We start from the raw sequence: 16,621 nt of genomic DNA on the forward strand, positions 1-16,621 counted from the left end.
TCCCCCCTCCCCGGGTGCCTCGTGCCTCCCCGCCCCCCCCCCCCCTCCCCGGGTGCCTCGTGCCTCCCCCCCCCCCCTCCCCGGGTGCCTCGTGCCTCGTGCCTCGTGCCTCCCCCCCCCCCTCCCCGGGTGCCTCGTGCCTCGTGCCTCCCCCCCCCCCTCCCCGGGTGCCTCGTGCCTCGTGCCTCCCCCCCCCCCTCCCCGGGTGCCTCGTGCCTCGTGCCTCCCCCCCCCCTCCCCGGGTGCTCTCCCCCTGTGCCCTCCCCCCGGGGGCGCGCTTGTACCTGAACTCGCAGCCCAGGGTTGCCCCGCTCATGCGACGCTCCTCCTTCCTCTCGCTCTCGCGGGGCCCGTACACGGCGCACAGCACCTTGCTCCGCCCGTACTCAGCGTACACCGAGCCGTCCGCCTGGCTCACCAGCCCGGCCCGGGCAAACACAGGCCTCGGCTCGGCAGCAGATCGCCCGTCCGCCCGGGGCTGCAAACACCCCGGCTTCGCACCCGCATCGGCCCTCACAAACAGCAGCGGCGACTGGGATTCGTCGGGGCCCCGCACCCGCTTGGTGTCTACCGGCATGAGGCAGGGAATCGAGGCTCCGGCGCTGTCGGCAAGGCCGCAGACAACGAGGCAGCACCGCCAGCAAGCGCGCCCCCCCTCCCCAACTCCGGCCTCCTGCTACAGCGCCCCCCCGAAGGCTGGGAGGACCAGCCACGAACTGCACCCTCCAGTGGCCAGACCCCAATGCTGCACAGCCTCCTACCAGCTGCTTGGAGGGTGTGCAAGGGCAAGCAGTTCGGTAGCAGGTCGCCCACCCTTCGGAGGGGACATGATTTACATCGTTCCATAACAGCTTAGTGTTATGAGAAGAAATGCCAGCTACCATCCAATGACCCAGTCATTCCACAGTATCATGCGTATTGGAGCCCCAACATAAGACCCCTGTCTGGAGATTGGAGGTTTTCTGTGCAGAGTGGAGAGGGGTGGAACTGCAGTGTTTATTTTTTCGTAGCGCGAGCAATGTCTCAGCCATGGCTCAGTGCCTGAGCCAGAATGTTGTGGTTTCAAGTCCAGCTTCAGACACTTGAGCCCATTATCTAGGCTGACACCAAGGGAGTGCTGCACTGTCAGATATCGGATGAGACCTTACACATATGCCCCATCTGTCCTCTCATGGATGCTAAAGATCCCATGATACTGTTTCGATAAAGAACAGTGGAGCTCCCCCCGTGTCCTGGCCAATATTTATCCCTCAAACATCACTAAAACAGTTTATCTGGTTGTTAATCTCATTGCTGTTTGTGGGACCTTGCTGTGCGCAAATTGGCTGCCATGTTACAAGTGACTACACTTCAAAAGTACGTCATTGGCCGTAAAGTGCTTTGGGATGTCCTAAGATTGTGTAAGGTGCTATGTAAATGCAAGTCTTTCCTCACTAGGAGCAGCTAGTGTGACGATGGAGATGGTTGAGATTGCAGTTCTGCTTTATTTTTCCCTCCTCTTCGGAAAAGTCTGATCGTTTGCTTGGGTCTGATGGAGTAGGCCTTTGATACCTCGCCCAAGTGTCTGTTCCTCCTGTGTGAGCCCACACAGTGTCCATCAGCAGGACCACAGAGCACATCACAGCCAAGGCCAATCATGTCTCCACCCAACAGTGCATTTTCAGCAGGAGTCACTGAACAGAAATCCCTGGCTGAAGTTTCCCATCCCTACCCCAGGGATGCCAAGGCCAACTGTAGTCCACCTTACTGCCATCCTGACTGACGTCTGCTAACTCAGCAGAAACCAGGGATCAAACCTGGAGCCTTCTACTTTGTAGTAAATATCAACCTGTTCACTTGCTTCTGCCTTTGATGCCCTCATTCCAAGCAAGTCCTCAAAGTCAGTCGCCCCCCGGTTTCCCCAGATAGAGCTTCCATTGCACGAAGATCCTTTGTGACCTCTCCGCAGCCCTCAACACAGCATGCAGTCCTAATTCACCGCCTGTCCTCCACAGATAGCCCTTGCATGGTTCCGCTCCTATCTTTCCCAACACAGCCAGCACATCTCCAGCCATGGTTTCTCCTGCCCCCTGCGTGACTGCCTCTGCTGGACACCAAGGCCTCACCCTTGGCACATGTCCTTTTCGCCATTTACATGTTGCCCCTCAGTGACATCATCCATAGGAGCAACTTGTAATGAGGAAAGGGAGGGGCCAAGTTTTCACATATTTGCTACCTCTCCAGCACCACCTCGGTGTTGTCAGACTGCCTGCCAACATGAAGTCATGGAGAAGCCAGAAGTTCCTCCAATTGGGAAGACCGAATCCCTCTTTCAGTTCCTGCCAAAAACTCTGTACCTTTGCCACTGACTGCACCCTCCTCCCTGATTGCTCACTCACGTATAATTTCAGTGTCGTGTTTGATCCAGAGTTGGATATATACCCCTATATACCACCAAGACCCCTGGCTTCCACCCCCACAACATCGCCCACTTGTCCCTACCTCACTCCCCCTGTCACTGAAGCCCTTATCTACCTATGCTTTCCTCTACTCTAGACTTGGACTAATCCGATACCCTCCATTTGCCTATCCCACTTGCCCATCACATGAGTCCTCACCAATCTCCTCCCCATCCCCCAATGTAAGGAATTCAGAATTCTCGTCCTCATTTACAAATCTTTCCATGGGCTTATCCCACCCAATCTCTACAATCTCCTCCACCCTTACATCCCATTCCATGTCATGTGGTGCTCCCCCGTTCCTCATTACAAGTTGGTCCTATGGATGATGTCACGGAGGGGCAATATGTAAAGGATTTGATAGGGTGGACAGAGAGAAACTATTTCCTCTGTTGGGGGAGTCCAGAACAAGGGGGCATAACCTTAAAATTAGAGCTAGGCCGTTCAGGAATGATGTCAGGAAGCACTTGTACAAAGGATAGTGGAAATCTGGAACTCTCTACGCCCTAAAAGCTGTTGAGGGTCAATTGAAAATCTCAAAACTGAGATTGATAGATCTTTGTTAGGTAAGGGTATTAGAGGTTATGGAACCAAGGCAGGTAAATGGAGAAAAGATACAGATCAGTCATGGTCTAATTGAATGGCGGAACAGGCTCGAGGGGCTGAATGGCCAACTCCTGTTCCTATGTTTCTCCCTCTGTGCCACCATTGGTGGCATACTCTTCAGCTGGCTCAGTTCAACTGTCTGGAATTATTCCACCTCACTATGCAACCATACCTAAAGCTGTCTCTCCTCTCCCACTATCACTCAGCCTCTGCTCTGTCCAAGTGAAGTGCCTCGGGTTGGTTGCTAATATTAGTGCTGCTTTATAAATGCAAATTGTTGTACGTCACACCAAACAGGCAATTGGGAGTGAATTTGAAAGCACAAGAATAAATTAAGGTTACAGGTGGGTCAATGGGCAGAAACAGCAAAGAGAGAAAGGGACATTAACTGAATGAGTTTGTCACATTGTGGCATTTATGGCTTTTTCCATGAGGTTCATGGTTTGATTATATTAAAACTCTACTATCCGAGTTAACTTTTGCTTTCCAGGGGTTAAATTCACCAAACAGAAATGCTGGGAGATGTGTATTAAGAATCAGACAATCCAGTTTGTGAAATGCTGCCCCTCACATGCCACTTCATCTTTAGACAATAGAAAACATTTAGCCCTCTATGTGGACCATCCGCAGTTATTATGTTAGAATATCTAATCATCTGAGCTCTGCAGGGGATAATTTCAAGGAAACCCCCCTCCCCCACTCAGGGAGGGGGTGGGGAGTGAGGTAACCAGGAATCTTGACAGTCCTACTGGTCAATCCCCGACAGGGAGAGCTGGGAGAGGGTCGATCCCCGACAGGGAGAGCTGGGAGAGGGTCAATCCCTGGACAGGGAGAGCTGGGAGAGGGTCAATCCCTGGACAGGGAGAGCTGGGAGAGGGTCAATCCCTGGACAGGGAGAGCTGGGAGACGGTCAATCCCTGGACAGGGAGAGCTGGGAGAGGGTCGATCCCCGACAGGGAGAGCTGGGAGAGGGTCGATCCCCGACAGGGAGAGCTGGGAGACGGTCAATCCCTGGACAGGGAGAGCTGGGAGAGGGTCGATCCCCGACAGGGAGAGCTGGGAGAGGGTCAATCCCTGGACAGGGAGAGCTGGGAGAGGGCCAATCCCTGGACAGGGAGAGCTGGGAGAGGGTCGATCCCCGACAGGGAGAGCTGGGAGACGGTCAATCCCTGGACAGGGAGAGCTGGGAGAGGGTCGATCCCCGACAGGGAGAGCTGGGAGAGGGTCGATCCCTGGACAGGGAGAGCTGGGAGAGGGTCAATCCCCAGATAGGGAGAGCTGGGAGAGGGTCGATCCCTGGACAGGGAGAGCTGGGAGAGGGTCAATCCCCAGACAGGGAGAGCTGGGAGAGGGTCAATCCCTGGACAGGGAGAGCTGGGAGAGGATCAATCCCTGGACAGGGAGAGCTGGGAGAGGATCAATCCCTGGACAGGGAGAGCTGGGAGAGGGTCAATCCCCGACAGGGAGAGCTGGGAGAGGGTCAATCCCTGGACAGGGAGAGCTTGGAGAGGATCAATCCCTGGACAGGGAGAGCTGGGAGAGGGTCGATCCCCAACAGGGAGAGCTGGGAGAGGGTCGATCCCTGGACAGGGAGAGCTGGGAGAGGGTCAATCCCTGGACAGGGAGAGCTGGGAGAGGGTCAATCCCTGACAGGGAGAGCTGGGAGAGGCCGATCCCTGGACAGGGAGAGCTGGGAGAGGGTCAATCCCTGGACAGGGAGAGCTGGGAGAGGATCAATCCCCATCAGGGAGAGCTGGGAGAGGGTCAATCCCTGACAGGGAGAGCTGGGAGAGGGTCAATCCCTGGACAGGGAGAGATGGGAGAGGCCGATCCCTGGACAGGGAGAGCTGGGAGAGGGTCAATCCCCAGACAGGGAGAGCTGGGAGAGGGTTAATCCCCAGACAGGGAGAGCTGGGAGAGGGTCAATCCCCGGACAGGGAGAGGTGGGAGAGGATCAATCCCTAGACAGGGAGAGCTGGGAGAGGGTCAATCCCCAGACAGGGAGAGCTGGGTGAGGGTCAATCCCCAGACAGGGAGAGCTGGGAGAGGGTCAATCCCCAGACAGGGAGAGCTGGGAGAGGGTCAATCCCCGGACAGGGAGAGCTGGGAGAGGCCGATCACTGAACAGGGAGAGCTGGGAGAGGGTCGATCCCTGGGTAGGGAGAGCTGGGAGAGGGTCGATCCCCAGACAGGGAGAGCTGGGAGAGGGTCGATCCCTGGGTAGGGAGAGCTGGGAGAGGGCCGATCCCTCGGTAGGGAGAGCTGGGAGTCCAGCTGCTGGCTTCCTGGCTCGCTGCGAAACAAAGGACAACCGAGTTCAATTCTACAACATCCACTGTGGAAATCAGGCTGGAAATGAGCTGATCATCCTCAAGATAGAGCTGACCAGGTTCAGAGGAAGCTCCAGTGAAGGAATCAGGAATTAAAATCTAGATCAGCAGAGAAATTTATAAGGATTTATTCAGTAGACCTACATTGGCCCTCGGTTCTGGAACACCTCGCTTGTAAAATTGTTTTCAAATCCCTCCATGGCCTCGCCCCTCCCTATCTCTGTAACCTCCTCCAGCCCGACAACCCTCCGAGATCTCTGCGATCCTCCAATTCTGGCCTCCTGAGCATCCCTGATTTTAATCGCTCCACCATTGGCGGCCATGCCTTCAGCTGCCTCGGCCCTAAGCTCAGGCATTCTCCCTCTCCACCTCTCTACCTCTCTCTCCTCCTTTAGACGCTCCTTAAAACCTATGTCTTTAACCGAGCTTTTGGTCACCCGTCGTAATATCTCCTTATGTGGCTCGGTGTCAAATTTTGTTTGATAATCGCTCCTGTGAAGTGCCTTGGGACATTTTACTACAGTAAAGGCGCTTTATAAATGTGAGTTATTGTTGTAGTAGTAGTAGTAGAAAGGCTAACAGGTCCTGCGGTTTCTTCTCAGGTGCTGTGACTACTCCAGGGACTGAAGCATGCGCACTCAGGCTCAGAGCGTGTCGGGCCGCCCACACGCATTGTAGGCCACCAACTGCCTTCACTGCCGTTCACTACAAGTGCGGACCGGAGGCCAATCACCAGGTAGTCATAAGGGGGGAGGAGAGCAGAGTCTGGAGGAAGGAGAGAAGCAGGGGGAAGGGGAGAAGCAGGGGGAAGGGGAGAAAGCAGGGGGAAGGGGAGAAAGCAGGGGGAAGGGGAGAAGCAGGAGGAAGGGGAGAAGCAGGGGGGAAGGGGAGAAGCAGGAGGAAGGGGAGAAGCAGGGGGGAAGGGGAGAAGCAGGAGGAAGGGGAGAAGCAGGAGGAAGGGGAGAAGCAGGGGGGAAGGGGAGAAGCAGGGGGGAAGGGGAGAAGCAGGGGGAAGGGGGAAGGGGAGAAGCAGGAGGAAGGGGAGAAGCAGAAGCAGGAGGAAGGGGAGAAGCAGGGGGGAAGGGGAGAAGCAGGGGGAAGGGGGAAGGGGAGAAGCAGGAGGAAGGGGAGAAGCAGGGGGGAAGGAGAGAAGCAGGGGGAAGGGGAGAAGCGGGGGAAGGGGAGAAGCAGGAGGAAGGGGAGAAGCAGGGGGAAGGGGAGAAGCAGGGGGGAAGGGGAGAAGCAGGAGGAAGGGGAGAAGCAGGGGGGAGGGCCAAGGCAGATGAAGGCATGGCATGGAGAGGGCCCATCCCCAGACAGGTAGTCATAAGGGGGGAGGAGAGCAGAGTCTGGAGGAAGGAGAGAAGCAGGGGGAAGGGGAGAAGCAGGGGAGAAGCAGGGGGAAGGGGAGAAGCAGGGGGAAGGGGAGAAGCAGGGGGGAAGAGGAGAAGCAGGGGGGAAGGGGGAAGCAGGGGGAAGGGGAGAAGCAGGGGGGAAGAGGAGAAGCAGGGGGGAAGGGGGAAGCAGGGGGGAAGGGGAGAAGCAGGGGAGAAGCAGGAGGAAGGGGAGAAGCAGGGGGGAAGAGGAGAAGCAGGGGGGAAGGGGGAAGCAGGGGGAAGGGGAGAAGCAGGGGGGAAGGGGAGAAGCAGGGGGGAAGGGGAGAAGCGGGGGGAAGGGGAGAAGCAGGAGGAAGGGGAGAAGCAGGGGGAAGGGGAGAAGCAGGGGGGAAGAGGAGAAGCAGGGGGGAAGGGGGAAGCAGGGGGGAAGGGGAGAAGCAGGGGAGAAGCAGGAGGAAGGGGAGAAGCAGGGGGGAAGGGGAGAAGCAGGGGGAAGGGGAGAAGCAGGGGGAAGGGGAGAAGCAGGAGGAAGGGGAGAAGCAGGGGGAAGGAGAGAAGCAGGGGGAAGGGGAGAAGCAGGGGGAAGGGGAGAAGCAGGGGGAAGGGGAGAAGCAGGAGGAAGGAGAGAAGCAGGGGGAAGGGGAGAAGCAGGGGGAAGGGGAGAAGCAGGGGGAAGGGGAGAAGCAGGGGGAAGGGGAGAAGCAGGGGGAAGGGGAGAAGCAGGGGGGAAGGGGAGAAGCAGGGGGAAGGGAAGAAGCAGGGGGGAAGGGGAGAAGCAGGGGGAAGGGGAGAAGCAGGGGGAAGGGGAGAAGCAGGGGGAAGGGGAGAAGCAGGGGGGAAGAGGAGAAGCAGGGGGAAGGGGAGAAGCAGGGGGGAAGAGAAGAAGCAGGGGGGAAGGGGAGAAGCAGGGGGAAGGGGAGAAGCAGGGGGGAAGGGGAGAAGCAGGGGGAAGGGGAGAAGCAGGGGGAAGGGGAGAAGCAGGGGGAAGGGGAGAAGCAGGGGGAAGGGGAGAAGCGGGGGGGAGTGAGAGCAGAAGTAAAGGGGGAAGAGTGGAGCGGGGTGGGGGGAGCAGAATGTGTGACGTCCTCCTGTCCATGCACCGGGCCACCCGATGACATCACTCAGCACATGCTAAAAGCTCCAGCTCCGCTAGTGACCTCACTTCCAATGACGTCACCCTCACCTGTTCTCAGTGAATGAAATGCGCCCTCACTAAACCAACCTTGCAGCTCAAAATATGTAAAATAGTCAGTGCTGTGGATTTGTCAAATTCAGCCTCACCGAGAAATGGCTACAGCCCCCTGCATGATCTTGCAGTGCCCGTTCATGGGGCCACGTATTTGAAAGGGCCCACAGGTCAATTGCTGGGTTGGTCTGGCGTGAGGTGCTTTCAGTGTCAAAATGAGATGGGAGGCTGTTCACTGTGGAGGCCTCACTCCTGCAGCAGTCAGGGGAGTTTGGGAGTTTTTATCAGATCATACTGATAGCATTCGACAAGGTTCCACACAAGAGACTTAACAAAAATGAGAGCACGTGGAATTGGAGGCAGCCTATTGGCTCACCCTCCGAACCTGTCTCCGAACCTGAACATCAGTTTGTCGATGCTCCAAGCAGAGTCCACCCTGTCTACGTCAACCTTATCCCATCACCGGACCTCTGACTGACTTTGGACTCCCTCCTATTGACGCCTCTCTATTCCCTGTTTATTACCAGGACATATCCTAATCTTGCTCTGTAACTATGTTTCTTGTAACTTGGGTTTCCTTGTACCCATTCACACGCTCGTTTTGGCTGCCGCTCCGGACCTGAGCCCATCACTTCTATTTCACCTTATTTCTTCTTTTCTCTTTACCCCTCCAAGGCCCCCTCTCTCCTGTTGTTATGCCTTCTTTCATTTCTCCTCTCTCGAGTACTCTCCCCCCATCAGATCCTGAAAATTATATATCTGTGGGGAGAAGTATCTAAAAGATCTTTTCTCTTACAGTGGTCAGAAATGTTATATTTCACCCATTAACAGGGATAATGTGGTGAGTTTTATTATTTTCTATATTACAAGGTGGGTTACTGAATAAAGTTGAAATAGCTGAGATTTACTATAAATGTCGTTATTTACGTTCACTCACTGAATCTAAAATAAACCAGCTTTACAGTTGGCCTTAGAATCATAGAATCTTACAATACAGAAGGAGGCCATTCAGCCCGTGGTGCCTGTGCTGGCTCTTTGAAAGAACCATCCAATTTAGTCCCACACCTCAGCTTTTTCCCCATAACCCTGCAAATTAGACCCCTTTAAGTACATGTCCAATTGCCTTTCGAGAGTTCCTATGGAATCTGCTTCCACCGCCCTTTCAGGGAGTGCGTTCTGGATCTTAACAACCCTCTGTGTGAAAAAAAATTCTCCTTATTTCCCCTCTAGTTACATCAAAAGTACAGCACAGAAACAGGCCATTCGGCCGAACGGGTCCATGCTGGTGTTTACACTCCACACGAGCCTCCTTCCTCCCTATCTAACCCTATCAGCATACTCCTTTCTCCCTCATGTGTTTATCTAGCTTCCCCTTAAATGCATCTATGCTATTTACCTCAACTACTCCTTGTGGTAGTGAGTTCCACATTCTAACCACTCTCTGGGTAAAGAAGTTTCTCCTGAATTCTCTATTGGATTTATTAATGACTATTTTATATTTATGAGCTCTAGTTTTGGACTCCCCCACAAGTGGAAATATTTTCTCTACGTCTACCCTATCAAACCATTTTATTATCTTAAAGACCTCTATCAGGTCATCCCTCAGCCTTCTCTTTTCTAGAGAAAAAAGAGCCTGCTCAGCCTTTCCTGATCAGTATATCCTCTCAGTTCTGGTATCATCCTTGTGAATCTTTTTTGCACCTTCTCCAATGCCTTCATGTCCTTCCTATAATAATGGAGACCAGAACTGCACAGTTCTTCAAGTGTGGTCTAACCAAGGTTCTATACAAGTTTAACATAACTTCCCTGCTTTTCAATTCTATCCCTCTAGAAATGAATCCCAGTGCTTGGTTTGCTTTTTTAAGGCCTTATTAACCTGTGTCGCTACTTTTAGTGATTTGTGTATCTGTATCCCCAGATCCCTCTGCTCCTCTACCCCGTTTAGACTTATTATCCAAGCAGTATGTGGCCTCCTTATTCTTCCTACTAAAATGCACCACCTCACACTTATCTATATTGAAATTGGTTTGCCAATTACACGTCCATTCTGCAAGTTTATTAATGTCCGCTTGCATTTTGATGCGTTCTTTCTTTTATTTACTACACCACCTAATATGGTGTTGTCCGCAAATTTTGAAATCGTATTTCCGATTCCCGAGTCCAAATCGTTTATATAAATTATGAACAACAGTGGTCCCAGCACCGATCCCTGTGGAACACCACTTCCCACCTTTTACCAGTCTGAGTAGCTACCCTTAACTCCTACTCTCTGGTTTCTGTTTTCTAACCAACTTGCTATCCATTCTACTTGTCCCCTGACTCCACATGCGTCTACAATGTGGTACCTTATCGAAGGCCTTTTGAAAATCCAAATATATTACATGTGCTACATTACCTTTGTCTACCCTTTCTGTCCCTTCTTCAAAGAATTCAGTAAGGTTGGTCAAGCATGACTTTCCCTTCTGAAATCCATGCTGACTATTCTTTATTATATTTTCATTCTCTAGATGTTTTTCTATTACATCTTTGAGTGAGGATTCCATTATCTTGCCTACCACCAACGTAAAACTAATTGGTCTATAGTTCTCTGGACTTGTTCTATCTCCCTTTTTAAATATAGGAATAGCTGTCCCCCAGTCCCCGGCACTATTTCTAATGAATTGTTAATATATATGTAATAGTGCCCCTGCTATCTCTTCCCTAACTTCTTTTAATAATCATGGATACAATCCATCTGGACCAGGGGTTTTATCCTCTCTAAGTTTGATTAGTTTATCAATTATCTCCCCCCTTTCTATCTTAAATGTCTTTATATCTTTTTTGATCTCTTCTTCTACTGTCAAGCCTGCCTTGTTAGTCTCCCTGGTAAATACTGAGGCAAAGTAACTATTCAATATTTCTGCCATTTCACTGTCATTACCTGTGAATTTATCTTGTGCATCCCTTAATGGCCCTATCCCTATCCGGATTTTTCTTTTGTTATTGATGTGTCTATAGAATACTTTACTATTTCTTTTTATATTCCTTGATAATTTAATTTCATAATTCCTTTTTGCTTTTCTAATTGATTTTTAGTCTTCTTTCCCAACCTCTTTGTAAACCCTTTTGTCATCCTCTCCTTTATTGTCTATGTATTTAGAGTATGCCTTTTTCTTTAGTTTCAATTTTACCCTTATCTCTTTATTCATTCATAGTGTTTCATTATTGACTAGTTTGTTCTTGTTTTTTAGAGGGATATATTTCTCCTGAACTCTATTGACCGCCATTCTAAATGTTTCCCACTGCTGCTCTATCTCTGTCAAAAATTTTTTCCAGTTTACCTTCCCTTGTTCCATTCTCATCCCCTCAAAATTAGCTTTTTTCCAATCTATTTCTTTGGTCTTTATCTTACTTATGCCTTTCTCAATCATTATTTTAAACCTTATTATGTTATGATCGCTATTGCCTAGATGTTCCCCTGCGCTTACTTCTCTTATCTGCTTTGGTTCATTTCCCATTACTGGATCTAGCAGTCATTCCTCTCTTGTTGGGCTTCTCATATACTGGGTAAGAAAGGAGTCCTGTGCACATTGTAAAAACTCCATTCCCTTTTCCCCTTTCCGTACCTCTTCTTGCCAGTTTATTTGGGGGTAGTTGAAATATTCCATGATTATTATTTTCATGTTTGCCTACATATTTCATCCTCCACTTCCCTTCCACTATCAGGGTGGTCTGTAGAATAAACCTATTAATGTGATCGATTCCTTCTTATCCTTTGTCTCAATCCATATGGATTCTGTTCCTATCTTAATGCTACTTACGTCCCTTTTTTCTATTGCCATAATGCTGCCTCTAATTAGTACAGCTACTCCACCCCCTTCTTCCTTCCCTATCCTGTCTAAATATATTGGGCGAAGAATTTGATAGGGGCCGTTTTTGGACACGATGCGCTATTACCCCGCGCCCTGCGAGGTAGGACACAAGTTTGGATCCACCGGAGCACTTACCTGCAATCAGCGTTCCTTTCCAGGCCTTGCACGTGGAATCAGTGCAATTCACACTTTCCATCACCAGAGGGAGCTCAATCTCTTAAAGGGAGGATATTTCTTAGAAATCTCTTAAAGGTAGCTGGTACCTGTTATTTGCTGAAAATAACAGTCAACTCTCTGCACGGAGTCTGAATGGAGATGTCGAAACTTAACACTATACAAATGCATTAACACCCAAACAAAGTAGTACAAAGAGAAACTTCATTGAACCCCAACTTGTATACAAGTGGAAGCGCACCTAAAACAGTGGTTGAGGGTACAACTTCGCCAAGTCAATGAAACAGCTCATGTTTATACAATTCAGTAGACAACGCCCACCTGTTACAGAATATGGGCGCACACGTACATTCTTTGTTGGCTCAGGTAGTTGGTCAATCAAGTAGAGAGCCTGCCCCTGAACATCCATAGCCATCTTGTTACCTTGCACGTAGGCCTGAGCAGATGTCAGCTATCTCTTTTCTCTCTACATTCCTGTTCCTCGTTATCAGTAAGGCTGGAGCCAGTCTCAAGGATACATGGCCGTTCACTAACTAATATTATTATATTCTGTAGTCAGCTTATCTCCTTATCTCAAGGGAGGTCAGGCTGTACTTGGCTTAATTATCAACATACCAAGGCTTAAACGTAATTACACAATTGTGCTTCTATGTGTGCTGTAGCTAAACCTATTATGCGAGTTAAGTGAGTTAATAAAGAGTTAATATGATCAAGTATCCCTTCATGCACTTCCACAGAGATCAGACATCGCACGCGTAAAACACAGATGCAGGTCCCATCCCTATGTTTACACGCTGATGAGTTATGTTAAAACATTGAATAAAGGTTGCGCACTACTAAATCCCACATCCTCCAATCTGCACACCAGACCTCACCAATCTGCCGATCTGAGTTGGTACCAGGCCTGCGAGAGTGCATGCACTAGAGACCTTGGGTGCAAGAGCTGGAGGGAAGGAGGGACATCCTATATCCGCGGGGGTGGGGGGGCAAGAGGTCCTGCAGACATACTCAAAAGGCAGCAGGGGGCAGCGGGGGACGAAGTCAAAGCCAGGCGCACAGCATCATGAACATGGATACAGTGCAGGAATAAGTTCAATGCTTTGAAACGAGTGGTCAAGGTGAGTGAGGTCAACTGTCAAGTGGCGTCTCCTACCAACTGCTCCACGCTCTGCACCCCCATCCCCCACATACCAACAAACTCTCTCCATCAGTACTCAACTCTTACAATCAGATGCTTCCTCTCACCCTTACACATTACCACTGTTTCAAGCCGCCCACCCACAACTCACAGGCCACACACACTGGCAGCTATTCAACCATGACAGGCACATCACCTAGACACACAGAGAAGGTGGCGCATATTAAGAGGCAGCAAATGGCAGTGACATTTAGCCCCTCGAGCTTGTTCCACCATCCAATGAGATCATGGTGGACCTGTGACCTAACTCCATATACCCGCCTTAGCCCCATATCCCTTAATACCCTTGGTTCACAGAAAGCGACCAATCTCAGATTTAACATTCACAAGTGAGCTAGCATCAACTGCTGTTTGCAGAAGAGTGAACTAAACGTCTCCCACCCATTGCGTGTAGAAGCGTTTCCTAACTTCACTCCTGCACCTCCTGGCTCCAAATGTTAGGCTATGTCCCCGCGTCCTAGTATTGAAGTCTAGGGGACCTCCAAAAACAGTTACAAATGTCTCGGCAGCCAGAAACAATAATCCAGCCACTAACCTGTAAATCCTGCATGGTCCCTTTAAATAGCGCTGGTGGGGGTCCTCCAGGCACTCTAAGACATGTTCAGATGGTCGGGGTTAAGACTGTGTATTGAGTTGAGTGTTAAGTCCTAAAATGGCGTCTATCACTTTAAATTAGCGTTGCACACTGATTGAAGCCATTTTCTCCCTACTTTACATGATTCCAGCGTTTGTTATCTGCGCCTCCGCTAACTCCTATACCAAGATGGCGTCTGGTGCAGGAAACTTGCATGCGCATCTAAGACGCCATCTTGGATGTCAGAGAGACCGTGTAGCGCCGAAACAACGGCCGCTACACGGCCCAATTTAGCACTCATTATAAACTGTAGTTCTTTTGCCAATTATTATAAATCTGTGATCTCTGGTTACCGACCCGCTTGCCGGAGGAATCAGTTTCTCTCTACTTGCTCTATCAAAACCCCTCATAATTTTGAATACCTCTATTAGGTCTCCCTTTAACCTTTCCTGCTCTAAGGAGAACAATCCCAGCTTCTCCAATCTCTCCACATAATTGAAGTCTCTCATCCCTGGTATCATCCTGGTAAACCGCCTCTGTACCCTCTCCAAGGCTTTGACATCTTTTCTAAAGTGTGGTGCTCAAAATTGTACACAATACTCCAGCTGAGGCCTAGCCAGTGATTTGTAAAGGTTTAGCATGACTTCCTTTTTTTTGTATTCAATGCCCTTATTTATAAAGCCAGGTATCCCATACCCTTTCTTAACTGCCTTATCAGCTTGCCCTGCCACCTTCAAAGATTTGTGAATATACACCCCCTGGTTTCTCTGCTCTTGTACCCCCCTCAAAATAGTGCCATTTAGATTATACTGCCTCTCCATGTTCCTCCCAAAGTGCATCACTTCACACTTGTCTTTATTAAATTGCATCTGCCATTTGTCCGTCCATTTCACCAGCCTAAGTCCCAATGAAGTCTGCTATAATCGTCCTATTTACTATGTTGCCAAATTTTGTATCATCCGCAAATGAGATTGTACTCCCTAGACCCAAGACCAGGTGAGATATATATAAAACAAGAAAAGCAATGGTCCTAATATCGATCCCTGGGGGGACCCCACTGCATACTTCTCTCCAGTCAGAAAAACATCCGTTCACCACTACTCTCTGCCTCCTATCCTTTAGCCAATTATGTACCCAAGTTACCACTGTCCCTTTAATCCCATGTGCTTCTATTTTCCGAATAAGTCTGTCATGTGATACTTTATCAAATGCCTTTTGAAAGTCCCTATATACACATCTACTGCATTACCTTCAACCCTCTCATTTCTCATCTACGTGCTGCCCCTCGGCGACATCATCCAAAAACACGTCAGACTCCACATGTACGCTGACGACACCCAGCTCTACCTCACCACCACCTCCCTCGACCCCTCCACGGTCTCTCATTTGTCACACTGCTTGTCCGATAACCAGTACTGGATGAGCAAAAGTTTCTTCCAATTAAATATTGGGAATACCGAAGCCATTGTCTTTGGTCCCCGCCGCAAACTCCGTTCCTTAGCCTCTGACTCCATCCCTCTCCCTGGCCACTGTCTGAGGCTGAACCAGACCGTTCACAACTTTGACCTATTTGACCCTGAGATGAGCCTCCGACCACATATCCGCTCGATCACCAAGACCGCCTAATTCCACCTCCGTAACATCAGGCTTCTCCACCCTCCTTGAGCTCATCCCAAAACTAACTCGCACCGAGTCCCGTTCTCCCATCACCCCTGTGCTCGCTGACCTACATTGGCTCCCGATACAGGAACGTCTCGATTTTAAAATTCTCATCCTTGTTATCGATTCCCTCCATGTCCTAACCTCCTCCAGCCGTACAACCCTCAGAAATCTCTGCGCTCCTCCAATTCTGGCCTCTTGCGTATCCCCGATTTTAATCGCTCCACCATTGGCGGCCGTGCCTTCGGTGCCTAGGCCCTAAGCTCTGGAACTCTCCCCCCTAAACCTTTCCTTATCTCTAACTCTCCTCCTTTAAGATGCCCCTTAATACTTACCTCTTTGACCAAACTTTTGATCACCTGTCCTAATACCTCCTTATGTGGCTCGGTGTCAAATTTTGTTTGATAATAGCTCCTGTGAAGCGCCTTAGGACATTTTACTACGTTAAAGGTGCTATATAAATGCAAGTTGTTGTTGTTACACCAAAGAACTCAATCAGGTTAGTCAGACACGATTTGCCTTTAACAAATCCGTACTGGCTGTCCTTTATTAACCCATGCTTCTCCAAGCGAGAATTAATTTTGTCCTTGACAATGGTCTCTAGTAGTTTTCCCACCACTGACATTAGGCTGACTGGCCTGTATTACCGGGTTTATCCCTTTCCCCTTTTTTGAACACGGCTGTAACATTTGCAATCCTCCAGTCCTCTGGCACCGACCCCATATCTAAGGAGGATTGAAAGATTGTGGTCAGAGCTTCTGCTATCTCCACCCTTGCTTCCCTCAGCAACCAAGGATGCATCCCATCTGGACCAGGTGACTTGTTAACTTTGAGTAATGCCAATCTATTTAGAACCTCCTTGCTACCTATTTTTATCCCATCCAATATCTCTACTCCCTCCTCCTCTACTGCCACATTAACTTCATCCTCTTCTTTTGTGAAGACAAATGTAAAGTATTCATTCAGTACCTCAGTCACAGTCTACCCTTCTGAAAATTGGAGGTCCATGTGGAGCGACAAGTGAGATTACAACATCCAGTTCCTATAATAAAGGGATTTCATTGTTATGGCCCCCTGGATAAGGCTATCATACGACTAGTATATGAGCAGCACAGGTAAACTCCTGATTATAAGGGGGAGCTTACGAAAGAGACTGGTGATTCTGAAGCCAAGGGAATTAGCGCAGACAAAAAAATGTGTAAACGATATTATGAAGTGAAGGTTAAGGTTGCAATACTTTTTTTAAAATGGATTATGAAACAGAAACC

The 16,621-nt window shown here is 50.0% G+C and overlaps 1 protein-coding gene across 1 annotated transcript in view; it reads right to left on the reverse strand.

The window, feature by feature from the left end:
- exosc6 (exosome component 6) overlaps positions 1-646 on the reverse strand; it is an 11,916-nt gene extending 11,270 nt beyond the window's left edge. Inside the window, 1 exon segment of the mRNA XM_067997636.1 lies at positions 285-646. Coding sequence (XP_067853737.1) covers positions 285-577 — 293 coding nt within the window. The 5' untranslated portion in view covers positions 578-646.
- Positions 647-16,621: the final 15,975 nt, after the last annotated feature.

Source organism: Heptranchias perlo, chromosome 16, assembly GCF_035084215.1.
Source record: "Heptranchias perlo isolate sHepPer1 chromosome 16, sHepPer1.hap1, whole genome shotgun sequence".
In the NCBI taxonomy this organism is placed as follows: Eukaryota; Metazoa; Chordata; class Chondrichthyes; order Hexanchiformes; family Hexanchidae; genus Heptranchias; species Heptranchias perlo.